General features: G+C 33.2%; 4 protein-coding genes, 1 non-coding gene and 1 pseudogene across 7 annotated transcripts; all 6 read right to left on the bottom strand.

Moving 5' to 3' along the window:
* Positions 1–341: 341 nt before the first annotated feature.
* On the bottom strand, positions 342–3,387 carry LOC107900453 (LIM domain-containing protein WLIM2b). Its single transcript, XM_016826054.2, has 6 exons — positions 3,116–3,387; positions 2,371–2,605; positions 1,658–1,757; positions 1,525–1,559; positions 1,321–1,410; positions 342–762 (listed from the first exon to the last, which is right to left on the bottom strand). Exons 2-6 carry the CDS (start codon positions 2,503–2,505, stop codon positions 553–555), a joined length of 570 nt encoding a protein of 189 aa, XP_016681543.1. The 5' UTR covers positions 2,506–2,605; positions 3,116–3,387; the 3' UTR covers positions 342–552.
* Positions 3,388–4,627: 1,240 nt separating this feature from the next.
* On the bottom strand, positions 4,628–4,700 carry TRNAR-CCU (transfer RNA arginine (anticodon CCU)). The gene has a single exon. It is a non-coding gene; the product is annotated as a tRNA-Arg (tRNA).
* A 206-nt stretch (positions 4,701–4,906) lies between these two features.
* Positions 4,907–7,383, bottom strand: LOC107900450 (coronatine-insensitive protein 1). The gene is made up of 2 exons (XM_016826051.2): positions 6,505–7,383; positions 4,907–5,379 (listed from the first exon to the last, which is right to left on the bottom strand). The coding sequence occupies exons 1-2, from the start codon at positions 6,630–6,632 to the stop codon at positions 5,019–5,021; spliced, it is 489 nt and encodes a 162-aa protein (XP_016681540.1). The 5' UTR covers positions 6,633–7,383; the 3' UTR covers positions 4,907–5,018.
* Positions 7,384–7,517: 134 nt separating this feature from the next.
* Positions 7,518–12,558, bottom strand: LOC107900449 (uncharacterized). The gene is made up of 4 exons (XM_016826049.2): positions 11,906–12,558; positions 11,629–11,744; positions 9,406–9,649; positions 7,518–9,049 (listed from the first exon to the last, which is right to left on the bottom strand). Exons 1-4 carry the CDS (start codon positions 12,278–12,280, stop codon positions 7,709–7,711), a joined length of 2,076 nt encoding a protein of 691 aa, XP_016681538.1. The 5' UTR covers positions 12,281–12,558; the 3' UTR covers positions 7,518–7,708.
* A 3,259-nt stretch (positions 12,559–15,817) lies between these two features.
* LOC107900448 (peroxisomal nicotinamide adenine dinucleotide carrier-like) lies at positions 15,818–21,042 on the bottom strand (annotated as a pseudogene).
* Positions 21,043–23,123: 2,081 nt separating this feature from the next.
* On the bottom strand, positions 23,124–26,472 carry LOC107900447 (probable aquaporin PIP-type 7a). Of its 3 annotated transcripts, XM_016826048.2 has the most exons (5): positions 25,972–26,472; positions 25,526–25,824; positions 25,295–25,435; positions 25,098–25,210; positions 23,124–23,384 (listed from the first exon to the last, which is right to left on the bottom strand). In XM_016826048.2, the coding sequence occupies exons 1-4, from the start codon at positions 26,306–26,308 to the stop codon at positions 25,118–25,120; spliced, it is 870 nt and encodes a 289-aa protein (XP_016681537.2). In that variant the 5' UTR covers positions 26,309–26,472; the 3' UTR covers positions 23,124–23,384; positions 25,098–25,117. The 3 variants fall into 3 exon arrangements, with proteins under 3 accessions (XP_016681537.2, NP_001313816.1, XP_040950755.1); NM_001326887.1 differs by lacking the exon at positions 23,124–23,384 and having other exon boundaries at positions 24,909–25,210; positions 25,972–26,414; XM_041094821.1 differs by lacking the exon at positions 23,124–23,384 and having other exon boundaries at positions 25,008–25,210; positions 25,291–25,435.
* Between the last annotated feature and the right edge of the window lie 582 nt (positions 26,473–27,054).

Below are 27,054 nucleotides of genomic sequence, written 5' to 3'. Positions count from 1 at the left end.
AAAATTCTACACTTAGAAAACTTATTTTTCCAAATCATCGAGAAAAACTAAAAGAAAAAAAATATGAATAAAAAATAAATTTAAAAACACATAACTAAACCTAAACCACATAAGGTTAATAAAAAAAAGAGAAAATATTAAATTTAGGTTAAAAAAAAAAAAGCATGTCATATTTTTCAAAACTTTACATTACAACTTATGTGAACATAGTTCCAAATGAGCCAAATGAGCCAAAAGAGAAAATATTAAGTTTAGTATGTTCTGATGATAGCTAACAGGGTTCTTTATTGCCAAGTAGTGTATCTAACATTTTTATTATTTATAAAAATATTCATTCGAAATGAGCCAAATTTGGATTGCATAAAAAATCTTGCACAGAGTCCTGTTACAACATTCACTTCTACTTAGATCAATCAAATACCAAGGCCTCAAATAAACGGAGAGAAACCCAAGTTCTTTCTTTCCAGTTCCCCTCCCGAGCATAAATCCAAGAAATCAATAAGAAAACACACCGGCAAACATGGGAATAGACGAAGAACATGAAATAGGTATTCAAGCTTCAGGAACGGATGCAGCGGCACGCTTGATTGATGCGGATTTGATAAGATGATTGTAGCTTCCTTTCTCCTTGAAGAGCTGGGAAAAGTGATGTTTGCAGTACAAAATGCCTTCAAGTGCTGCATAATTTGATGGACTCAAAGAGCAGCCACCATGAGAGCACTTGAAACATGATTTGTGGTAAGACTGTCCTTCTACAGTTACCTGTCGAAAATACGGGAAAAAGAACCCACATTTTAGCTTGGTGTATGGACGACTTGAGCACTTAATACGCATTTCAATAAAGTCCAAAGCAGATATAGTTACAGAAGTAGAGATTGGAATTTTTAAGACATTAGTTGTGAGAAAATCTCAAAAGTTTAGCCTCCCTCTTCATAAAACCTTACTCCGAAATACATGATGACTGAAGCATTGATAGAAACCATTGTCCACTATCAAAATGCTTCAAGCTCTATGATAGTCGAACCATAACAAAACAAAGAATCACTTATAAAGTGACAACATTACTAATCCTATCAGAGCAGTTGATTACTTCAGATGGAACTTGGAGAACACAAAATCTAATTATACCTCTCGTTTGGAAGAGATGATCTTCCAAATGCATGAAAAATTGAACATACTTATGTCGGACATATAGTCATGTCTGGTACTCAAACCCAAGTCCGGGTAACAAAGGACAGACAACCCAAAATTAAAGTCTCGCAACTACAGAAAAGATACATTTCTCACAAAAATGACTTATTGGGATCTAGGAACTCTTACCTTCTCAAGTGGATATGCAGTTTTGCCACAAGTAGCACATTTTTCGACTGTCCCGGAAAACATGCTGGCAGCTTTGCTTGGTGATCTCGTCTGAAATTGAAACAAGTAATTCAGAATTAGCAAGAACATCCAATAACCTATCAAACCCTATTGTTACACAAATCGAATCATCAAACACATGCAGTTCATGCATCAGAAATTTACCATCTCGGGAGTTAACTTCTCAGCTGCCTTTGCAGCTGTTGACAATAAAATTAATGGCAAATTAAACTCACAAAACAAAACAACTAAGAAATCAAGTAAGCGATTTTATCCGGCAAGATCATAAGGAACATACACGATTGGAAATTCTTGTTGAAGTTACCCGTCTCCTTGAAGAGTTGCTCGAAATGAGGCTTGCAGTAAAGAACACCTTCCATTGAGGAGTAATTAGCCAACTGAATAACATACAAGACAAGATGCTAGGTTAGGAGCAGAAACTTCATTAAAATTCAATAAACAAAGTTGGTCAAAACATAATCTATTATGTGATCCGAGCCTCGAAAATTACATATTCTCTCTAAAGTGTATAAAATAGAAAATTCTTTTGTACTAAACCATAGTATGATAACAATAATGTCTAAGTCACTCCTTAATACGTCTTTGAAGTACTCATATCAACATATTTGGAGATGATTATAGACACATGACCCTCCAAATATATAGAAAAACATACCTATATCTAATACTCACACCCGAGTCCGAGGCAACATAACTAAAAGCTAATATTAAATGCAATAAATGGCAAGAGATACAGCATATTCCATTTGCTTTAAACCTAGTCAGTGTACAAAAACAAGCATGTTCACTAGTTTTTCATCTATATCAGCAAATGATTGAAAGTAATAATAGAGATATATGCTCATACCCCAAATCCGAGTAACATAAGTAAAAGCTACTAAATGCAATAAATGGCAATAGATGCATCATACCCCATGGTCGATGTACAAAACAAGCATTGTCAACTATTTTTTCATCCATACCAACCAAAAGTGATTAATAAAACGCAACCTTTAGTGTCCCTTTGCAATGACTGCACTTGAAGCAAGATTTATGGTAAGGAACTCCATCTGCAGACAAAAGTTCAACTGGATAAACAGTCTTCTCACAAGCCTTGCATTTCTGTTGGGTACCAATAAATGACATGGCTCGAATGTGCTTTGGTCAAAACAAATCGTACTGTTCTTTATCTAGTTTCACGGATCAACTTTAATTCGATTTCTTCTCTTATATTTGCCTATATTAACTGCTCAAAGATGTTAAGAAACAAACAACCAAAAACACAATTCAGAATCAGATTATGTCAAATTTACAACTTCAAATCAGTTTATTCTTCAGTAATTTTGGTCTAAAGGTAACATAAATTGCAATCGATAAAGCCACTATTGCCTAGCTAACGCTTCATATTTCTTAGCAATGTCTCAAAATCACGTCCAATACATATTCGGATATGGATATTCGGATACACATGCACCCGAATCTACGAGGCTAAACCTTTACATTAGTTTTTGCAGAGAACGCAATATATATATATAACCTCAGACACTTGATAAACTTTAGTTCATTCTCATTTTATTTTCCTAGCATCCTCAAAACCCCCGATCTGGGACTTAAAAATTAACAAGAAAAGAAATGAACCAAGCAAAATCCAGTGAGTCGATCTAATTCGAGAAAGAAATGATGAAAAGATAGCAACATAAAGCAAACAGAAATGGGTTAAAATTGAAAGTTGAAAGGGAAATTAAAAAGAATGTACCTTTGATAGAAGAAGAAGAAGAAGAAGAAGAAGAAGAAGAAGGCCTGGATCTATGAAAGAAAGAAGAAATAAACGTAAAATGAGAGTATAAAAAGGAGTGAAAAGGGCTTATGGGGTTTGAAAGACCAAAAATGAAGGGAGTGTAAAAGAGGAAGTGGGAGATTGTGTACTTTTTGCAGCGAACAGATGCTTTAGACGTGTATTATATGATGATGGTGGAGGAGGAAGAGAGAGAATGTCGAAAGAGAGTGAATTTTATTCCATTTTTTGATACGATAACCTTATTTATTATTTTATTTATTATTTATGTATATTTATTATTATAATATTGAATTGAAGGCATAAGCATCAATTCATTGTACAATGATTAAAATATTATTGTTTTATAAATTATTAGGTCCAAAATTAATAAAGCAGTGCCACCAGAAGTACAATTGCTTCAAACACTAGTGAAGAATAAAATAATCAATACATTCGCGGGGTTTTACCTAGAGAGATAATTTACTATTTCAACATCACGTATAATAAGTGATCATAAATGCTAACACTTACCAGATTAGCAACCTCACTTTCAAACCTAAATTCTAGATCACTATCACTTGAAAACTTAGGATAAAAATAATGTGACTCATTTGATTACTTACAAAATGCATTCTAAAAAACAAGTTCTAAATAATAAAATAAGTGCTAAAATTATTCACACCTTTTTACCTCTACAAGCCTTTTAATATGTAAGAGAGTTGCTTGTTTAAAATAAAAGATAATTCTTCGAGATATGTTACCAATATATCTGATCTAACTCAATCTCTTAAGGAAGTCAATTTGCTTGATCCAATTCAAACCAATTTTCATGATAAGTTCATATAACAAGTTTGGGTATCATACAAGGGTTTGCACACATCCAAAATATCAACAAATATTATAGCCCCAAGATTTTGTCACCAAAAATTACCAATTCCATATATAACGAGTTATGAGGCTGAACAATATTAAAATCGGTGGGTATTACTCGTAACATTCCTCAAAATTGCGTCAACATCATAATAGAAGAAACATATATAACAAAAAAAAAAAACAAATGCTCCCCTGAATAGCTCACTATCAATCAATCAAACTTAACAATAAAATAAATAAATGCATAAACAATCTACAGACAGCCTTCTTCATCTTACTTTTCCTTTTTGTTCAAAATATGTCAACACACACGACGTAAATAAGATGTTTGGGTAAGGGTGCAATGGGTGTTAACTCATTAAATATTTTTACCACGAAATCTCGAGGGAGTAGAAATATCTTTATTTTAATCTTTAAAAGTTGTTGATAGTACATTTTTATCAATAAATAAATCAATTATTTGATGAATGGACTTAAATTTCGGAAATAACATTGTATCGTTCCGATTAAAAGATGTGTTTATAAAAGGAGAACTTAACTTCAACCAAATTTGATGTTGAAACTCAAAAGGTAGTCTATCCACGTACTCATTCCAACCAACCCCAAAATGGAAACAAACGCGCCAGATAGGGGTCGAACCTATGACCTTCTGCTTAGGAAACAGACGCTCTATCCACTGAGCTACAAGCGCGTCTTGATACTAGGTTCAATTTATATAATAATTCTACTATAAAAGTTCAATCATTGTATGTTACACAATCTCAACCGAATAGAATGTGATCTCCCAGAAAATTTAAAAATTCAAACACAACTCGTATCCAATATTCAGCGGCTACTAAGAAAAAAATTGAATTCAATAGATATTTTATGAAAAAATTCTTTAAATTTGTACCAAACTACGTAAAATTCAATAATTTATGATTCATTTTAACTTTTTCTAAAATATTTTTCTCGCCTTCGTCCCTATTAAAATAGTTTATAAAATATAATATCTAAACCTAAAAATAAGCTAAAATAGTTTATTGTTCCTGATATAAGTTAGACCCAAACAGCACAATCTTGGGGGGAATGACACAGCAGCATACATTTCAGGTTCCTCGTTGACAGAACTCCCACAAAATTCTTCTAAAACGGAAGCAGCACGAAAGAAACCTACAAGGTCTAAAATTTCAGAATCTCTAACCTTCACAGAGGCCAAGTATAGACAATTTCGGACAGTAAGTTCAAGGTCTTCAAAACACACTCTGACAAGATTGGTCATGTAAAAGTTTAAAGTATCGAGAAATGAAATATTTATTGCAATCTCATGAAGCCATTGACCATCTTTCTCAATAATCAAACTCTCTTCCAGGAACAAGGTTCTTAATTGCCTGAGAAGACATACACAAATATAAATCATAAACATGGAATCGAAAACCATATGTTAACAAAGTGTGTAGAGCTCAAAAACAAACAGATCAATGATCTATAGCCGTATGTTGAGGAAAATAACACGCCGAAATTATTCCCACTAAGCATGAAAATCTTGTACAAGCACAAGCCAAGTAACAACAATACCAAATACCGCAAAAACTCAAACATTAGTCAATATAATACTTGCTTTCCAATGTGTAGCCAACATGGTGCAAAATTAGATAAAATAAACAACTAGTTGCCGACATCCATAAAACCCTCACGTAAGTGCACGCTAGTGGGGAGTTGAAGAGAAACAACTAGACCTATCTCTTAAGCCGAAATCAAGATGATTAAATAAAGTTAAGAGTAACTAGCTAAGCCTTTTACCATATGAAATCTCAACTTGGACCAACTTAAACAATCATTAATGGGTAGATCAAATAAACATGAGACCTTGCTGTAACCTCATAAAGCTTCATGAAATGGTATGGCAATATTATATGCAACTTCAAGCAGCATAAAATCAAAAGCAAATTTCGACCATTGCTCCTTCCTTGACTCGATTAGGTCTCTTTGTCCGAAAGTTTAAAGATGAAAACCGATTCAAATTACATATGCAGAATTGAGGACAGCCATTTCTTCCCCACAAAATACATCAGTTTTTAATAATTCATATAGCGTTTCAGTCAGATTCATTTCTACAAGATAACAAAGCAATTGACTGCTTAAAAGGCTGAGAAGAGAGACATTCACCTCAACTTCAACAATTGAACATTTATCGATACAAAAGAATACAGGTTTCATGAAACATAAACCTCACATATTTTCCCAAGAAACAAACACCAAGCCAATGTTTTTTTCCCCTAGAGTTTAGCTCGAGTAATCAACATAATTCAAGTTAACTAAACTGAGGTTTAACACCTAAGTAATTAGAATTGACTAAACCAACAATTATACTTAATTCCACTAAATTCAAGCCATATTTCCATTAGAACGACTCAAATTAACACTATCAAGCTTACAAATTTCAGAAAGAAACAAAAACCGATGAATTGCACAATAAAAGTTCAAATCAAATTAAAAATAAATTAGAATAATACCGGCACAAGCGACCAACGTGCAAGAGACCATCAGTAGAGAAACCAGAGCATTTATCAAGCTTCAAAGCCTGCAAACCCCTCCCTCTAGACTTGGCCAAAACTTCCAAATCTAAATCTTCAACAATCATCCTTCTGAAATGCACGGATTTCAAGCAATTGAAATCTCCGCTATTTCCTTCACGCAAGGCGTCACGTGCCCTCCCCAATCTTCGGGTATCAAATTAAACATTGCCGCCCGAGGCTTTCCTTTCAATTTCAACGATTCCAAGTGCCGGAACCGCCGTAGCAACCGATCGGGACTCGTCGTGGAACAAAGCGAAATCGATATGTGCTTACGTGTCAATGCGTCAAACTCGTACCAGCGCCGGATACGAGGGAAATGGCGTCGCGGTCTTTCGGGTCGTCAACGCACATCATCACCAATCCCAAAACGACATCGGATAAACCGGTTTCTCCCATCCAAAAACTCAAATTGGATCTTCAAAAGAAAATCCGGAACTCTTTTTAAATCAAAACGAGAAACGGATTGAAAGAAATGTTTACTTGGAAATTGTTTTCCGTGAAAGTGGAAGACAAAGAAATGGATCCGCCAGTAGGTACTAAAAATCGGGTCAGGTATGGGTCGGGTTGAGAAGACAAGGTACAAGAAGAAGATAGTAAAGTTAGAAAAATGGACGGTAGAGATTGAAAGGAGAGAGTAGATCTAATGGTGGAAAACAAATTTATAAGCGGCCTTCACGGTTGGAAATATTGATGAGATGTTCATTCATACGACGTGTCATGATCCAATTAGACGCGTGATTAGATAAGTGTTCTTTTTCCCAATTAGATTAGTTTCCAGTTAAAATGACAAGATCAATTTTTCTAACAGAATTATATTGTTAATATAATAATAAAAATATCGGAGTGACCAATTGCAAGTGGAAAGAATAAGCAGAGCATCAAAGTGGTGCTCCCAAAAAGATGGACATGAAGACTAGGGATCCGGACGGTGGTGGAAAATGCAGAAAAAGTGAAAAACCCATTCACATACTAACCATACACACTAATAACAATAGTAAAATACTACAAGAGAGCAAATCCCTAAAATGGGTAAAAGATTGGGACTCTAATTACAATTAAATTATGACAAAACTGCAGATGCATTTATCTACAATTTTTCATTTTCAAAGAAAAAATATAAGAAAGAAAAACATTAATTTATTTACTCAACTTTTTCTTCTCTCGAGCCTGAAAGTTTAGCACCATTACTGCTCAAACGTGATTCATCCGAGCCGCTAGATCCCATCAGCTTCTTCGTATCAGGATCGTCATGACTGTTGCTACTGCTACTACATTGTTTTATAATACTATCTACCACGGAGCTGGAAGTAAGTGTAACCAGACTAACGGCAGCAATGGCACTAACATCTCTGGTTCCACTGTATAGACCCCGGCTTCCGGCAACAAAGATACCTTTTTTCTCATCAGCACTGGTTAGAACTGCTGGCAATACATCAATCAATGGAGGATTACTCTGTGTTGAGCCACTGATGAGCAGCCTAAGTGTTTCTCTAGCACCCTTTTCAACCATGGTTTCGGTGTTTACAAGGTTTGGATGCAATGGAGGAATTGTTGTTGAAAGGATGGGACCGGCACTAACCAAGTAACCTTGTCCTGAAGAGCAAACATCAATGACTGGAATATGAACAATGGAATCACAAATCAACGGTGTGAAAGTTGGAATTTGTTGCGAACTTGCCATTGGCAATCGGACCAATGGTTCTGGTAGGAAAGCTGGAAAATCCAGTGAAGGGACATCAGCCAGATTGAGTGGTGGCGACGGTTTCAACAAGCTGGAAGCACTATTCATTGGCAATATTGAAGAAAGTGGTGGAAGCTTAAGAGATTCAATTGACGACAATGGAAGCTCAGAAGCAGCCGAGTGTTGTAGAGTAGATGATCCTGGGGGGCACCAACAATAATAAGGAGAAAAGACAGGCGATACTAAAGAAGGTTGAGATATGGAGCTTAGAGTTGGTGGTAAAGAAAGTTTTCCAAGTGATTCAAGGAAATTTGGGGTGAATGGACAGCTCTTGACATCCGGAAGCTTATTGGTTTCAGCTTGGTTGCCATCAGAGGAAACTTTTGAAACAGGTGAAGCAATTGTAAGGCTCTCAGCTTCCGAGAGATGGTTATCTCCACCCCGTCGTAACTTATCCCTTGTGTTGCTCCTTAGAGAAGACAAGTTTCGGGTCAAGCCCTCTTTGAAAGAACTTGATCTTGGACTTAACCTACCTTGATAAAGTGCATTCACCTTGAGTACTTGACTGCTAGAGTGCCTGGACCGCAAGGATTTTGATGTTGATGAAGTTTGTCCGTTGTGCACATCGATAGTGTGAAGCACAGAATTGGGTGATGGTGGACCTGAATAACTTGCTTGTGTATTAGTCACTGTGGATCCAAAAAGATATGCTCGAAGCTGAGTTGCAAAGCAGCCTAGTCGTGATTCGCTGATTCCAGTTAATTCAGCAATTGATGGTTTTCTTTTGATCAAGTCCTTCACCTATCATGGAAAGAACATAATATTAGATTGCAATCACTTGACAAACAAAATCTGTTAGTGAGGGTTTAAAAGAGTTCAATTAATTGATTAGGTAACACTAAATCGATGTAAATATAATTTTTTTGTAGGTATGCACATCTATACACTATGTTACTCCAAACTTAATTATGACTGTTGGATGCAATATACATCTTACATGAGTATATTCAATTTCAAGCATTTATCTTTGGAGAGCCATATCTCCATGCTCATATCTGGATATGTGTCAAAACAGGTATGCCACGAAAAATGAAGAGTATGAGAAACACAGTCTTGTACATGCATAAGGAAATTACTGATGAGAACAGTACTAATACCTTTGAGAGTAATTCAATCCCAAGGAGCTTTGACTTCTCCGAGCACCAATAGTAAAAAACTTCGCCATCTGGGATCTTCACGAGGAAAGATCGTCCAGAATTGTCTGCTGGGATCTCATCAATGGAAACAGCAGCACATTGAGGTTTGTCACTCAAAGTGAAAAGCCTCTCGGTTTGACCATCATCCCCAACAAATGAAAGGCGCAAATCCGATGTAGGCAAGAGTGTAAGAATCAAATTTCCCCTGCATCAGTTCAAAAGGTTTCAGGAGGCACTTTAGACAAAGTAAAAATTGGCAATTATAATTCAAAACAGAAACTGTAAGATCAAGTTATAAGCATAAGTAACAAGTCTATTACATAACACCTTGCATGCAGCAAGCTGTAAGATTCAGCCATTTATATCATCCAAAAAGAAGCCTCTAATGGAAAAACTAAATGTAGATAAGATCTCAGGCAGTTAACCAAATAAGTTATTTTTTTAGGAATACAGTGGTTTTGGCAAGGACTGACATGTTTCTTCAATTCTTCCTTTTGCCTAAAGTACCCATATGTTTGGGCATAGGTGTGGGATAGACCTTCCAAGAATCCTCCAAAAACAAGAAAAACCTACAGGCCAGTCTTTACATTTCATGTATTTTCCAATAATATGTAATCTAAAACAATCTGTTTTATATCCTGTGACATGCCTTACACACCTCTTTTCACATAAACATAGACAAATTGAACAGCTATAATCTACAAATTGAACAGCTATAATCTATTATCAAAAATAACCTTCCAGAAATGGCCATTAATGACTAAAGACAAAATCATAAACCACAAGGATGAGGCATTGTATAGTAAAAGAGTAACCACGATATAATAGAAAATAACAAGGAAAATATACATATCAGATTCTACAAAATTTACAGCAAAACTGACAATTGACGGTTGACACAGACAAAGAATCATAACTACAACTCACACAATAAAATTAGCACTCAATCCTACTTATAATTGATCTATTAAATTTCAAACCTATATATATCCACAGAACAGCAGCAACAGCAGCAAACTATATAATATAGGAGATGAAACTACCTTTACTTCCTCACAATTCAGAGATCATTATAGAATACGCCCACTTTACCTACAAGTCAAAAGACATATTTATTTGGAAGCATGAACATGATGGCCAACAACAAACTAAAATAGAACCCAAAATTTTCTACACTCTATTAACCACTAAATACACCTTTCAGTCAAATCATATTCTAGGGTAATCCTGGCACTAAGGGAAAGTTTCCAACAGAGGAAATCAATTAAAAAAGTTGCCAAACGAAAGCACTATTGAGAAAACTTATAATGTAGAGCAAGGATCCAGATATAGGATCTTTTTAACAGTCAACAGTTATGCAAAACTATGCTTTGACCACCAGAAGCAATGCAACAATCCAGAAAATCACGAAAATCAAACCAGTATGTATTTAACACAATGCCAATAATATGATAAAACAATAAGACTACCTAGGCTAATGCATCAAAATGTAAATAATTGAAGAACACACAACACAATTAAGTAATAAACTAAGATATAAACAGCACAATTATACACCAGTAATATGATCAAGTCCAAAGATCAAACAAAAAGTCAGCACTAAAAACAAGTCACTTACAAATGCTAGCACATATAATCATATGAAAATGCATGGTAGTAAAGATATGAGACATACAGTGAAAGACCAGAAATTTTCTAAATTCCTGTTTATTTTTAAACGAGCTGCCTGTATGGGATGTTGAAATCATCACCATATAACATAATACAATCAATTAATATCATCTTAATTCCCAGACCTTGACTACGGGGAAATTTTTAAGAGTTGTACCAGACAATGTAAGCTGCCAAAAACACTATATGCAATTAAAAGTGTACGAAAGACCAAATAAAAAGGAAGCCAGGAAGGCCATTAATGACACTGGTAATGAATGTGAATGGTTCAATGGATCTAACAGAAAAAAGGTTCACTTCTGATTGTAACTATATCTAGAAGTGGTCTCTAATATTCCAAACCAGTCACCACTTACCTAATTTGATAATTCCAAATTTAATAAGAAAAGAAAAGAAAACCAAAATGGTAAGTTTTTAGAGATTAATTACACCGCTAATGAACATGAATGATGGATCCAGGGCAGATGAATCTATGATAAATTAGAGGCCTCATATCAATAAGAATTCAATTACCTTATAGCACAAGGGTGAAAATGAGTTCCTTGTTTGTTAATCTTCCCCACTCGAACTGAAACCAAAGGTATGCAAAAACACCTCGCCAGCATACCAACTTCCGATGGCTCAAAGTGCTGCAAATTTCATCAAAACAAAAAAAAATTACACACATAAAATAGACAAATTAAGACTCCGATATAAAAAATAAACATTTATAATAATTTCAGAAGAAAATTCGATTTAAAAAGAAAATGAAACAATTGTATCAATTGAAATTCCAAGTTATCAAAGGTACCTGACTCAAATGAGCTAACAATCTATCCTCGGCGACGCCGTTGGAGACGTTGACTTTCAACAAAGGCTTTAATCTCTCATCGTTTCGACAAGCGCCGATTAATTGCATATCTAAAGCTTGCAACCATTGAAGAACCCTATCTTCTCGATTGCTTTGTTGAAGCAACAAATCTCCGTCGTTTTCATCAACAAATATGTCGGTTAATCTTTCCGTGAGTCCGATTTCATTCATTGTCTCACTGTTTTGTCTCGAAGCCGCTCCAGATTCACCGCTAGAGGAGGTCTCGGTAACTCCGTCCGATGATGAATCGATCGATTCGTCGCCGTTTTGATCCACATGATCATCAACAAATTCTCGGTTCCCAGAACTAGCCATCGATGATTTCAACCACAAATTTTAAAAAATGGAACCTTAAAAAATTTCGAATTGACAAATTATTGGATTTATGAGGGAATCTAATTTCGTGATTCGTTAAAATTTTCAAATTATTTTAGAATTAAAAGCGAGAAGATCGAGGAGATCGATTGGCGTACTTCCAGAGAGGCGTCGTTTTAGAGAGAGAGAGAGAGAGAGGGAGGAGGGAAATTATTAGAGAGAGAAAAAATATCTCCTTCACCAAAATTTAAAGGAAAAAAAATGAAGATAAGAAAAACAAAAATTAACCTGGAAAGGGTATATATAAAGAAAAAAAAATGAAAAATACAGGCGGACGTCAAGGTGTTTTATAGAATTCGGTTAATTGTTATTCGGTTTGAGTTCCGTGCTTTGCTTGATTGGTTATTACTTTTTCACTTATTTTATTTGTTAAAAATTCCACGTCCGCTTTTTATATAGTATTTCTTAGTTGTGTGGATCCCACCAGAAAAGAAATGCCACGTCAGATAGGGCGATGACAGCTTAATTACTTATTTAACTTTGATTTACCTGCCATTTAATTTTTTTAATAAGTATAAATTTCAAAATTATATATCAATTTTAATTTAATACGTAATAATTTAATTTATTATAATTATATATGTAAAACTCTAATTTTGATTTAAATCTATACTTAAAATTTTAATTTAGATTTAATCATACATGTTTAAATAAATAAATAAATTTATTTTTATATTAGATAAATAATATTATATAGATATATGAATTCTAACATATTAAAATATCGCTCATACCATTTTTTACTTTTATGACACCTTTTGGAGTTGGTTTTATAATAGAGGTGTTCATGGGTAGATCGGGTCGGACCTAAGCATGATATTAACATACTTGATGTTTACTCAAGTTTGGTTCGACCCGAAATCTAAGTCTAAAATTTTGCCGAATTTTGCCCATATTTGTAAAAGATTAACCCAGGCTCATTTTAGACCTGTCCATATTATTTTTTAAAATTTTTTTAAAAAAGTATTTATATTATATTATTTTAATATTTAATAATTTTGTATATTTTTTATATAATCATCTTAACATTATTTTAATGTTCACATTATAATAGTATTATATATTTAGTATATGTTTATTTTTATAATGTGTTCTAAATTACATAATATATAAAATAACATAATATAAAATATTATAAACTTAAAACGAGTCAGGTCAAGGCAGGCTTGGGCCTTGAATGTTCAAGCCCAAGCCCGACCCATATTTTAAATGAGCTTAATTTTTTTGTCTAAACCCTCCCAAATTTCGAGTGGATCTTTAGGCCTGAGCGAGTAACCTGACCCACAAAGACGAAGCCAAGGGGGTTGGTAGGGGCCCCGCCCCCCTAAAATGGAAATCTTCACCTTTAATCTTTCTATAATTTTAAAAATTTTAAATTAGTATATGGTAAAATTACACTTTGACCCCTTAAAAATAAGAAAAAAAATTGATTTAATCATTTAAAAATTATAAAGATATAGACTATTAAAATACTAAAATTTCACTTTTGTTATAACAGAAATATACACTTAATTCCGGCCCTCCTCAAAAAGTTTTCTAGCTTCGCCTTTATCGGCTCATGAACAACTCTAATCTTATATAGTATATAGATATAAAATATTTTGATGTTTTAGAATACCTGCGACAAGAAAATCTATTAATTGTTACCTTGAAAGTTTTGATTGATAAAAAAAAAGTCAAATTGCTAAATAAATGGATTAGCACGTGAGCTCTCCTGGTTAAATAGGAAATTTTCGGATTTTCATGGCATTTAATCTGTTCCACAGAATCGCTCATCCTATTTTTGAAACAATTTTTAAATTTTCAAATTCTTCCATACATTCTAACAAATTATTCTAACAACTAACCTAAAATTCTATAATATACTAAAAATAAGTTAATGCAATAATTAATTTTTTTGACTATTTTTTACACATTTTAATTAAAATTTGTAAATATTTATAAGACTTTATAATATGAATTTATTCTTTTAGGAATTAAAATAATACGAAAATTAAGAGATAAAAGTTGAAGTTAAGTGATAGGTGTCGTATCCACTAAAAATAAATCTTACGCCTGAAAATATAATATAAAATTCGTAATGTAAGGAGCAAGATCAATACCATAGGAATTGGTCTGAGAGTGTTTGAATTTCTCACAATCAAGGCACTTCATAGACAATTTTGTATCCATGATTCTTATAGTGGTGCATTAAATAAATAAAAAGAGATTAAAGTAATACAGAATTAAATAAATAAAAAATCAAAGAACAGTAAAACAATAAATAAAATTTGAATTCGAAATAAAATAAAATAAATCCAATTGATGAATGTTCCAGCCTCGAATACGACATCGATCTCGATCCCAGAATTGATTATGAACTATGGGTGTCTTCTTGCTCACTAGTAAGCCAGTTATAGTGATCGAGAACGCCTCAACCACAAATTCTTAATCATAACTTAACCGCAGGAATTACTTGACGATTAACCCTTACTAAATGAATAACCTTGAAAAACACTTCCACGCTTTAATCTATTGACCGCTTTGCGAACTAGAAGAACCCGATTTTAATTAACAATCTCAACTGTGCAAATATTTTAAATTAGACCACTTAATCCTATGGCATCATCGAACTGCACTCTTAATCGAACCACGCCAACTTTCCCAACACCGTACAAGGAATCCTTCTTAAAACAATACTAAAAAAGAATACTATGAGACAATTCTATCTATCTCTTGAACCAGAGAAAAAGTGAATGCACAAACAAAAAAAAAAAGTTAAATATGATTTCAAATCACACATCTCACACACCAAAATTTAATCCAACTTTAGCTAAAATATAATTTACTTAATCATAATAATTAACAAAAAACAAATAATAAAAATAAAATTTAATAAAACAAAAAGAACAGCAACAGAGTGTGGCGCAAAAAGCCAAATAAAAAAATAATAAAAAAAGCTACCATTCTAATTTTCAGTTTTTAAGCTGAAATTAATATTTAATATTCTACAGTCCTACCCAAATTCTTAAAAGTTTATCTAAATAAAATATAAAATATAAAACTTAATCCTAATTAAACTCTTAAAGAATATATTTACAAATAATATTTAAATGAAAATAATGAAAATAAAATTCCTAAGATTTAAAAAGTCTGTCTTGTACGACAAATTACTACTTCCATACTCAAATTTCTATGTGACTCCATATTTCACTTATTTTTTATATTTGTAAACTTACGGCATCTACATAAAAAATAAACAATAAACACCAAAACCAGTAACATCATTCCCAAAAATATATCAAAAAACAGCACATATATATGCCCATTTAGTACAGTATCATTAGGGTTAATACTTTTTTTTTTTTTTTGAAATCAAAGTTAAGGTGTGTATAAAACCACCACAACAGTGCATTTCATTGCTATCCCTAATTATTAAAATTGGAATCTTTAAGCCATATTAGACTTGATACATTTGAATACATAACAAAAACATGATAAATTGAATCGTAAATAGATTTTATTTCAACAAGTAATCTTTCTTTTATTGAAAGGTATAATATTGGTACAATCCAAGTTTGAATGTTTTGAGCAACAACTTACTAGTGTTGTAATGGAAAGAGATCAGAGGCGGAGTGGAGTGGAGCAGAGCGAAGGGCAAGGGAGTTTTCGAGTCAAGGAAGCTTTGATTTCACGGTGTGTATGCCGTCCTTAACAAGCAACAATCGAGCACCTTTGACAAGTTCTTCTTTGATCATGAACAGTACGGCAGCTGCAAGAACACTTTGTACGATTTTTGTGCTCATACCTTTGTAAAATCCATAGAAGCCTTCGTAGCGGATCATCTTTAGAATAGCATCCATAGTCCCTATATGTAAGAATGGCATGTTTTTAATTGTTGAGCAAACAAATCTAACAACATAATGTCTTTTGGTAAATAAACTTGTTTGCATCAATATCAAACGCATGAATTTGAGTTACTCAATTCTATAGTACGGACTACTTTAGATACTTAAACCGTCGAAACATTAATGAAATGCAAACTTCAACATGATGTCACAAACCTTTGTATTGATGCCTTCTATCCCCAGTTGCAACTTGTTTTGCTTGAAGTCTTGCCTATAAAGACAACAAAGAATTGCACATCGACACATTTTCAAGCTGATATAGAAAGGTTATAATCTATTTGCTTATCAAGACAAATACGAGTTTGTGCCCAATGGGGATGATATCGATTTGGTTCGGTCGAATTTTTAGAACTACCCATCATAATACGGTTTTTTTTTATATATTAATTTTTGGTTTTGAATTTTTAGACTTCTTTTGATAAAATGAACTTTGTTTTATGACTTTTGAATATTACTTGACAAAATTTTAAAGGTTTTTTCATAAATATTTCTAAAAAAACAATAATGCTGGAAGAACTTTCAAGTTATTTTTACTATTTTTAATATAAATTTTTTATATCATAAATAATTAAAATTAACTATAAAGAATTAATTATAAATTAAATAAAAGATAGAATTCAGTTTGGTTTCGGGCAATTGCGGTTTTTTAACTTGCATTCATAAACCATACAAACACCTTGATTTGGGTCGATTTTCGATTTTCCTTGCTCAGTCCAAGTGCTCAACACGGGCATATTTAATTTTTTTTCCTAAGTTTTTTACATGTATTTATAGAGTTCAAGAGTCATATCCCATACTTCATGTATGAAATTGTGTCAAACATAAGAGTAAAAACGAGGACTTGAAGAGAAATGAAGAGTGGAAATAACGTAGGTCAGATAATCATACCTTTACTACGTTAAGAGGGTAGGTCACAACAGTAGCTCCTAGTATGGCCAAAGCTCCAAGAAGAAATATCTAGCATAATTAGACAACTAATTCAAAGATTAAAACATAGAAGAAATGAGATCTGCAAGGAACACAAAGGTAGCGATTCGAAACCTAAATATGGATTTGGATTTTAAAACTAATTTAAGTTGTGAGATAGAAGAAATATAAATGTAACATTTATGATATTATTAATCAATTCAAAATATGTTTATTTAGTAGTGAATTTGAAATTCGTGTTTTTATACTTTTAAACTATATAATCATATTGAATTTAAAATAATACATAACATATGCATATCTTTCTCACAATCAATATAGCAAATTAAATCCAAATTCAAATTGTCAAATTCATGTTCCAAGATGAAATCAGAGCCAACCTCTAATGCAGTTACTCCATTGTTGTCTGGGTTACTAAGAGATCGTTGTTTCTTCAGCTTCTTCAGCATCGTTTCCTACAACATAAATTGCATAGCCGGATTGCTCACCTGTGCGAAACAACAGGATCGATAAGTGAAACTCTCTTAACGAGTGTAACAGTCACTTCTCACATACCATGATCAATGTTGGGAATACACCTTTCCAGAATCCCCAAAATCCAGCTTCATCATAGACTTCTTGAATCTGCAAGTATTTCATATGCAAAAGAATGTAACCAAATGTTGTGCATTTTGGTTGACATTAACAAAGAAACCAAATTTCAAAGTAATTAATCCAAATCTGAGATATTTACGATTGTTTATGAGGAAAACATGATAAAACCAAGCTCAACATCCAGACAATAAGAACGTACCTATGATATAATATGAAAACTGCTATTTTGACCTCATCCCAACTTCATGCACATTAGATTCAAGCATCAATTCAGCATTCAAATTCCTTCACCGATTTGTTCTCCATATCTAAGTTCTTAACTACAATTGCTATATTAGATATATAATATTTCTAAATACTTCTACTTCTACCTATAACATCCATTCATTTCTTCATCATTTATTAGTGATCATCTATCATCAATCCTCCCATCGACCCTTTCCATATGGCCTTTCCACCACTCGAAACAAGAATCATCATTTAGCAAATATCAGAGATGTGGATAATGCTTTAATACATATATATAAAATATTTTGCATTTCTATTTTTGTATAGAGTTTAAAACAACAATATTCTACTATTTCTGGAGAAAACTTGAATGAGCTTCAATGTTGTAAGTGAGCTAACATAAAAGAACTTTATAGACCAAGTGATCGTGCATACCGCATGACCAGTGCTATAAGAAAAAGGCTCAATGGCAGAAAGAACTGTTTCCTCCAGAGCAGGAGTTGCCAATCTATTAGAGTGATCTTTCTTCAAAATATTCGTGTGAGTCTGCAACACAATAATTTTTTTAGTTTAAATATGAGCAAGTATGTAAACTGAAAGTGGATGCCTTCAAATTCAAGTGTACAACTCAAAACATTAAGTAGTACAAATCATTGTGTGATCTAAAACAAAGTTAGGCATACTAATCGAGAACTCATAATTATACCCAAGAGACCACATTAATTTCTTGTATTTTCTCAAGGCAATATTTTAGCCAAGGTATCGGGATAATGAGAGAATTATAGCCATTGACTTAGATCCAAAGCACCACACTTATTGTATGGATATTCAACAATAAATATATTTACATTAAAGTTTGTTTACAGAAAATAAAAAGCTTTTTTTGAAATGCCCTTTACCTGCATGCGTGTCACAACAACCCAAATGGGGTTCGTCAACAGCACATTTACACACCTGCATGGAGAAAGGATATAATCATGTAATTAGCTAATATATAAAGAGAACTATTACTGCAATTATGGATATTATTTGAAAGAAATTAGTGTAGTTTCTTTATAATTTATAGAACTTTTAAAAAGCTAATGCAACAACCACATGCAATCAGATTTGAGTTAAAATTAAAAATAAAAACTAGATTACCCCGATAAAGCAGCTACAATAAGTGATGAAAGCATCCCGACTGATCCATCGCCAATCCCTTTTTTCTGGCGTTCAAGTGCTTCACTTTCAGCTTTATTCCTGAATATTTGATAGAAATAATAGTAAACACCCTGTATCATAGAAATAGGAAGTATTCATGAATCCAAAAAATAGAACAAACACATAATATGGCAACTTTACTATCACTTACAAACGGAAGAAAGCAGTTGGTGCAAGGGAAAAGCATGCAATCCATTTTAAAGATAGATCAGTATGAAACTCAAGCTCAAGAAACAATTATAAAGAATGTAGTTAAAGTAACAAAAATAGCTCTTTAGAGATCACAAGATATTTGAATTAAAATTAAACAACCATCCAAACCCTTATCGTTATTGCAGTTGACCCTCAAATATTTATCTCATGTATTTATGCCCTCAAACATCCATTTTCATCTAATTGAGACCTCAATTGGATGGAAAATTGACTATGGTGTTTAACCAAAATTTGTCTTATCAACAGCTCAATTGGATGAAAATAGATGTTTGAGAATGGGGGGTTGAATGACTATTTAATTTTAGTTCAAGGGTTGAATGTCCCTAATTTTCATTGTTTCACTTGGAAACATTACAACTACTAGCTATGTTCTACGGACTCTTTGTTTTCCTTAAAATAAATGTGTCCAATATCTATTACTAACACATTTTAATATGTGTACACGGCAATGATCTACCACATTATAACACTAGAAAAAACAAGACACATAATGTATTGGACACTCACTCCCAAGTCCAGTTGCAATAGTACTCCAGTTAAAACTTAATAGTAGCAATAACAGTTGTGCTAAAAATCTTAAAGGTCGTCACCTGAGATGCAGTTGTACCTACTAATGAAGGCGTTAATCCTCCATACAACCTTTCCCATCCTTCTTGCTTTACAACCTATTCACAAAATAAGCAAGCAAATCCAATATTGGACATAAATTCCAATTGTTTAAATTTTACCTCGTTAAAGAGAAAAAGAAAATCATATTTGATTGAAAAAAATAAACAAATAGCTGAGATGCAACGTTGCAACATCAGTTTAAACAAAATTACTAAAAACTAGTTTGAAAAATCAACAACCAAACAACACCTAACATGAACAATAACTCAAAATTTAAATTCCATTAGCAGGTTCCTTTAAGTTTCAAAGTTTTCCCATTAATTATAAAATAAAACCGTCATCTAACCAAAAAAAATTGCAAAAAAAGAAAAGATAAGAAACCTGGCACATTTGTTCAATGGTTCCAAGTTTTCGTTTCTCTTTCTTGAGATCACGTTCTGTTTGTTGACGAGTATTTACCTGTAGATCGATTTTTTTTTAATTATAGCTAAAAAAATTAAATTTAAAAAAATGAAGAAAATGAAAAGAAAACCATACAGTTTGAAGAGGATACGTAATGAGCTGAGCTATAATTCCTCCACCGGCTCCTGCCAATCCATCTATTAATGCGTCTGACATATCTATGATCCCTAAAAAAAAAGGTTAAAAAAGAAAAGAAGTTCAATATTTTCTCGAGAAAATCCGGTGTTTGGCAACGATTGCAATGGCAAAGCGGTCTATCTAACGTTTTAGAGAGAGAACGCAGTAAATGGCATCTCAGTCATTGGTTGCTCCGTTTAAGAAAGCGAAATGCGAAATGAGAAATGGAATTATAAATTTTTTTTTGGGTGAAATAATAATTATAATTATAATTTTTAAACACTTAAAAAGCACAAATTTTGTATGAGAAGTTACAACAGCCGGTTGAGCTTTGACTCCTGGCAACACCAATGGAACCATTTCCTCATGTCGTCCCTCCTTAAATTCGCTTTTATTGGGGGAAGGCAAATTCAACACAATATTTTCATCGCCCCTGAAGCTTTTCATGCAAATTTGTTTGACAAGTTACAATAGTGGGTCGGGGTGATGCCAACAAAACATTTTTTGCCTCCTGTCATCTCTGCCTTATGGGAACGCTTTTTGCGGCGCCTTTCAAAAATGTGCATTGGGCTTAAGTTTTTTGCGGCGCTTTTCAAAAAACGCCGCTAATGCTTATTTTTAGCGGCGTTTTTTAAAAATCGCCGCTAATAATCGACCTTTAGCAGCGTTTTTTCAAAAGCGCCGCTACTGCTTGATTTTTAGTGGCATTTTTTATCCAAACGCCGCTAAAAACCTATTTTAGTGTAGTGAATATGAAAAGCTCAAGAATTCTGGCTTTTTTTATGCAGTCCTTAGAACTATGCATTCTGGAGTAGTAATTTATCTAAAAGTCTTTCATGATTAAAACTATTATTGGATCCTTTTCGAAATAAATTTCAGATATTAAAGCTTAATTCGAAGTTAAACCCCACTTAAAAATGAAGACGCTCACATCCTTTTGGAGGATGATTGTACATCCAAAAATCACCGGTTACCTCGAGACGCTCTCTCTATGAATTGTATTTGTCTTTTAGTCATAAAATCTTAACACCACGAAAAGACAATCACCATTATTATATTCTTCAAAATTTTCTCTAAAAGAAATCGGTCTGTTGAACAATAACATACAAATCCGGGCCCTAATTAAAGAGTTTATAGGCTCATTTTTAAAGCTAAAGCAGATAAGAACACCCGCAATTCAAGTGAATCTTACGAATGAGGAGGTATCTGCATGTGTATGTGTTGGTGCTATAGATGCGCACACACACACCTAATCGACATACTAGGATTAGGCAGAGCCATGAAAAGCACTGTTTTCTCTTATTACTCTGATTATTTTATTGAGTGGTTATTATTATTATTCTTGAAAATGAGACCTTTAGACTATTTAAATGGAACAATCACCCCAAGCCAAGTTGAAAGTGTTGAGAGTTGGCACAAACTTGTTGGGTTAAGTTAGGTAGAATATTATAAGGGTGTTTAATATATACGAAGTTAGGGGATGGCAGGGTCTGGTCTTCTTAAAATAAAAAATTTTTTATTTAATTTTTTATAATTTATAAAATTTTAAATTAGTAATGGTAAAATTATACTTTAGCTTTCAAAAATGATAAAAATTTGATTTAATTATTTTAAAATTATAAAAATATAAATTATTAAAATGGTGAAATTGTATTTTTATTATCATAAAAATATATAATTTAATTCTGCCAGCCCCAAAAAATTTTCTGGGTTTGCCCCTATATATATATTCATATATGATAGACTAATATATTTATATTTATATGATATTTATGTTATTTTTCATCTTATATATTTTTTATTCAATATTTAGAATCATTCATAATTTCTTTCTAAATCGTAAATAAGAAGATAAATGTGTTTTAATGTGCTTGAACCCACATTCTCTTACACTGTTAACAATGTTAATAGCAATCAAGCTAAAATTCAGTCGACATTTCGTATCATAATTTAATTAATTCTTTATTTTTTCATATTATATTCAAAATTTAACATATACATCCATTGATCAAAGATAAATAAAAAAGAGTAAAGAAATGGAGAATTTTTTTGAGCTGTGATTTATATAAATCATAAATTTTCATTTTCTATAAGATGAAAAAGCGCCTGTACATAAACCCGACTCGACCCGACCTGATAGTGACTATTTTTTATACACAAAAAGCTATCACTTGCATCCTTTTATCTCATTTCTATTATATTGATAGAAGCAATATAATAAAATAAAGATACAAACAGATTTCTTCATTTAGAAAACAAACAAGTCATGGGGCTGGTAGTCATATGGTGTGTTTGGTATTTTTATATACATTCAAAGATAAATTTTAAAATTATATAATTTTTCATTTAATGTAGTTATAGATATAATTTATTTATTTTTATTTTGATTGTATAAAAAATAATTTAAACATTTTCAGTTAAATTATTTGTATAATTAAATAAAAATTAAAATTATATATGTATAATTACATCAATTTCGTGATCAACTATTTACTTTTTCGAGAAGATTATAGATTCACACAAATATATAAAATATGTAAATGGGATTATGAAAATGACATTTCTCATTTACAAATCATAACCATACAAATACAAATGGCCACTTACTTTTTAGATGGGTCATTGCTCATTACCAACCTCCCTTTTTCAAGTTTAATAAATAAAAAACAGAGGCATAATAATATATCTTCTTTACATACAAAAACACAAGCATACAAACAAAACAAAGAAACTTAAAAGGGTTGTTGGGTTTCTCTTCTTCTTTTTTTTTTTTTTTGTTTAACTTAAGCTCATAATCATACAATCATTGTTGCGGAAGCGACGATAATATTAATAACAATATTATCAGAAATATTTAGATAATTATTATGCCAACAATTATACTAAGAAAATTCCCAGTTAAATTGGAGGGGTCACAATGGTCCCGCTTAAAATCCAACAACTAGACAGAACTCACTTAGATATTTATAGCAATAATAACTAAATAAATATAACCAACATAAAGCTATTAAATAAAAGCAAACAAATAAGAAATAAAATACCAGAGTTTTAACGAGGTTCGGCCAATTTAGCTTACGTCCTCGGACACTACCAAATTAATATTTCCTCTAGAAATATTACAAAGGAGAAGATTTTGGGATGATACAACCAAAGGGGGAGGGGTTCTATATATAACAAACCAAACCCCCTCCATTTCTATCTTTTCCTAATGTGGGATATTGCCAATATTCAACAAATCTCCACCTTGGCGATATTCCACATCTTCGAACATCTTCTCATAACACAAACTTCAATAGTGTCTTCAATTTTGCAACCAATCGCCTTCTTCCCTTTTGGTAGTTGTGCCAGCTTCCACATCTTGTTTTTCTCTAGAGATTGCATTTCCTCTTCCATTGCACCTAACCATCTATTATTCTCTAAACTCTGAATGGCTTCGGTGTAAGTGGATGGAATATTATCAACAACTGGAAGTGCATAAGCTACCATGTCAGTGAAACGAGCAGGTTTCTGAATTTCTCGTCTCTGCCTTCTGACTGCAATTGGCTCTGATTGCTGTTGAGGTTCTTGGGTAGAAACCTCTTCCTCATCTGACTCTGCATCTGCCAATGAAGAATCACTAGTGGTACCTTTTGCTGGAATTACCACACTCTGCTCAAACTCCACCTGCTGCGGAGTACACTCCACCTGCTGCGAAGTACTACTCACTCCTTCTGGATTTACCTTATTCAACATGGCAGATTCATGAAAGGTAACATCCCTACTGATTATCGTCTTCTTTGCCTCTAGACACCACAAACGATATCCCTTAACACCAGCATTGAAGCCCACTTTGCCACATGCCAAAATGACCTGTTCCATCAAAAATTTCCACTACAAATCTCGTATTTGCAGTTCCAATCCTCGGCAAAATGTACGAAGTGGAAGTTGTTGATATGGATGGTTTTTCTTCTGTCATTTTTGCCATAGCTTCTACTTAATAGCCACCAAATGCAGAATACCCACAAGCTTTAGGAAATGTTTCTGATGTGTAAGATCAGACTAAGCTGCAAACACAGAGCATACTACAAAACCTTGGCTCTGATACCAATTGTTGCGGAAGCGACGATAATATTAATAACAATATTATCAGAAATATTTAGATAATTATTATGCCAACAATTATACTAAGAAAATTCCCAGTTAAATTGGAGGGGTCACAATGGTCCCGCTTAAAATCCAACAACTAGACAGAACTCACTTAGATATTTATAGCAATAATAACTAAATAAATATAACCAACATAAAGCTATTAAATAAAAGCAAACAAATAAGAAATAAAATACCAGAGTTTTAACGAGGTTCGGCCAATTTAGCTTACGTCCTCGGACACTACCAAATTAATATTTCCTCTAGAAATATTACAAAGGAGAAGATTTTGGGATGATACAACCAAAGGGGGAGGGGTTCTATATATAACAAACCAAACCCCCTCCATTTCTATCTTTTCCTAATGTGGGATATTGCCAATATTCAACAATCATGACTCTTGATCTTGACCTAATCACTTTGATTTGAAAGGAATGGCTCTGATCACAACAACGTGGTAGAGTGCTGCTAGTGCTGCACCAATGAATGGTCCCACCCAGAAAATCCACTGCAAACGAAACCACACCAAACTAATTAAGGAATTAATTTCTAAGTAAGAGTCAAATGGCGAGAAAATTTGAGAGGGGCTTACATGGTCATCCCAGCCCTTGTCCTTGTTGAAGATGATGGCTGCACCAAGACTACGAGCCGGGTTAATGCCAGTTCCAGTGATTGGGATTGTTGCTAAGTGTACCAAGAACACTGCGAACCCAATTGGCAATGGTGCCAGAATCTAGCCATACAAAAATAAATTCATCCGTTAGTAACAACATACATAACTTAATCCGTAATTAGATTTTATTATGAAGTATGGGATGCTTACAGGGACATGAGAGTCACGGGCGCTGCGCTTGGCGTCAGTGGCTGAGAAGACAGTGTAAACAAGAACAAAGGTGCCGACAATTTCAGCACCAAGGCCATCACCTTTTGTGTAGCCATGAGCCACCGAGTTAGCTCCGCCGCCCAACATACCGTACTGAGTCTTCCCCATGAAACCTTTCACCACACCCGCCCCGCATATGGCGCCCAAACACTGCATCACCATGTAGAAAATTGCCCTCGTCAACGACAGCTTCCTCGCCAAGAACAGTCCAAAAGTCACTGCCGGGTTGATATGGCCACCTATCCACCACCACCGTACAGATGCCATTTTTATTAGTTTTCTTCATACAGTTTTTATATTTGAAAAGAACCCAAAGAGGAAAAAGAATTGCATATTCATTCTGGTTTTCTCGAGAAACAAACAAAGGGGGAGGAAAGAAAGTTTACCTGAAATGCCAGCAGTGCAGTAAACAAGAGCAAAGATCATACCACCAAAAGCCCAAGCAATTCCTTGAATCCCAACAGTTGGGCACTTAGTTTTTTCCTTAACAACTCCCATAACAGTCAAAATAGTGATATACAAGAAAAGGAAAGTCGCCACAAACTCGGCAATCCCAGCCCTATAAAAGGACCATGAGGTTAACTCGCCAGGCTCGAAAAATGGAGCCGGTGGTGGTTCAGAATAGTCTTTCCCGTCATCTTGAGTCTGAGCCGCGGTCCCAATTGGTTGCCTCTCTGTGAACTTGTTGGCTCCCAATCTAACATCCTCTTCTTTGCCCTCCATTTCCCTTCTTCTTTGCTTCCCTTTTTTAGTATCAAAAAATCCAAAAGGACAAAAAAAACGTAAACTAAAGAGAAACAAAACTCTGGTTCTTTCTTTTAGAATTAGTGAGGGTCTTTGGGACTTGTAATGGTGATTTTTATAGGCTAAGTTTGCTGAGAAAATGGTTAGGGTGTAGGCAGGGGTTAAAGGTAATATAATAATGATACTGAATCACTTTTTTTTTTGTTATTATTCGGGTAAATTATAAAAATAATCACTTTTATTTATTTTAGATTATATTTTAGTTATTTATGTTTTAAATGTTACGTTTTAGTCACTTACATATCGTTTTGTTACGAAGTGATTATTTTACCGTTAAGTTTCGTTATCTCCCTAACCGTAATCTTATGTGACAGCCTAAATAAGATTAAACCCAACGAAAACTTTAACTACTGTTCCAAAACAAATTTTGGTACATAATTTGAAAACTTAAAGAAGTATAAAAATCATCTTGTGATTTTATACATTTTTTGCAACATATTTCAACAAGGTCAAATTTTAATTATTGCGATCTCATCAATCGTTTTTCTTTAACATTCAAAAGATTGAATCGATGAATGATTGAAAACATTACATGGGAAAAACCTTTAATAATTTATATGGAATGGATATGAATTTAAAACGACTTCTCACCATCGATGTTATTGTAGATAGAATGATAGATGCAAAAATCATGGGATTGTGTCGACTATAAACAATATCTTATA

This window comes from Gossypium hirsutum, chromosome D06, assembly GCF_007990345.1.
Source record: "Gossypium hirsutum isolate 1008001.06 chromosome D06, Gossypium_hirsutum_v2.1, whole genome shotgun sequence".
In the NCBI taxonomy this organism is placed as follows: Eukaryota; Viridiplantae; Streptophyta; class Magnoliopsida; order Malvales; family Malvaceae; genus Gossypium; species Gossypium hirsutum.
Note: the sequence above shows the minus strand (reverse complement) of the source record. Positions and strands in the feature narration are given on the sequence as shown.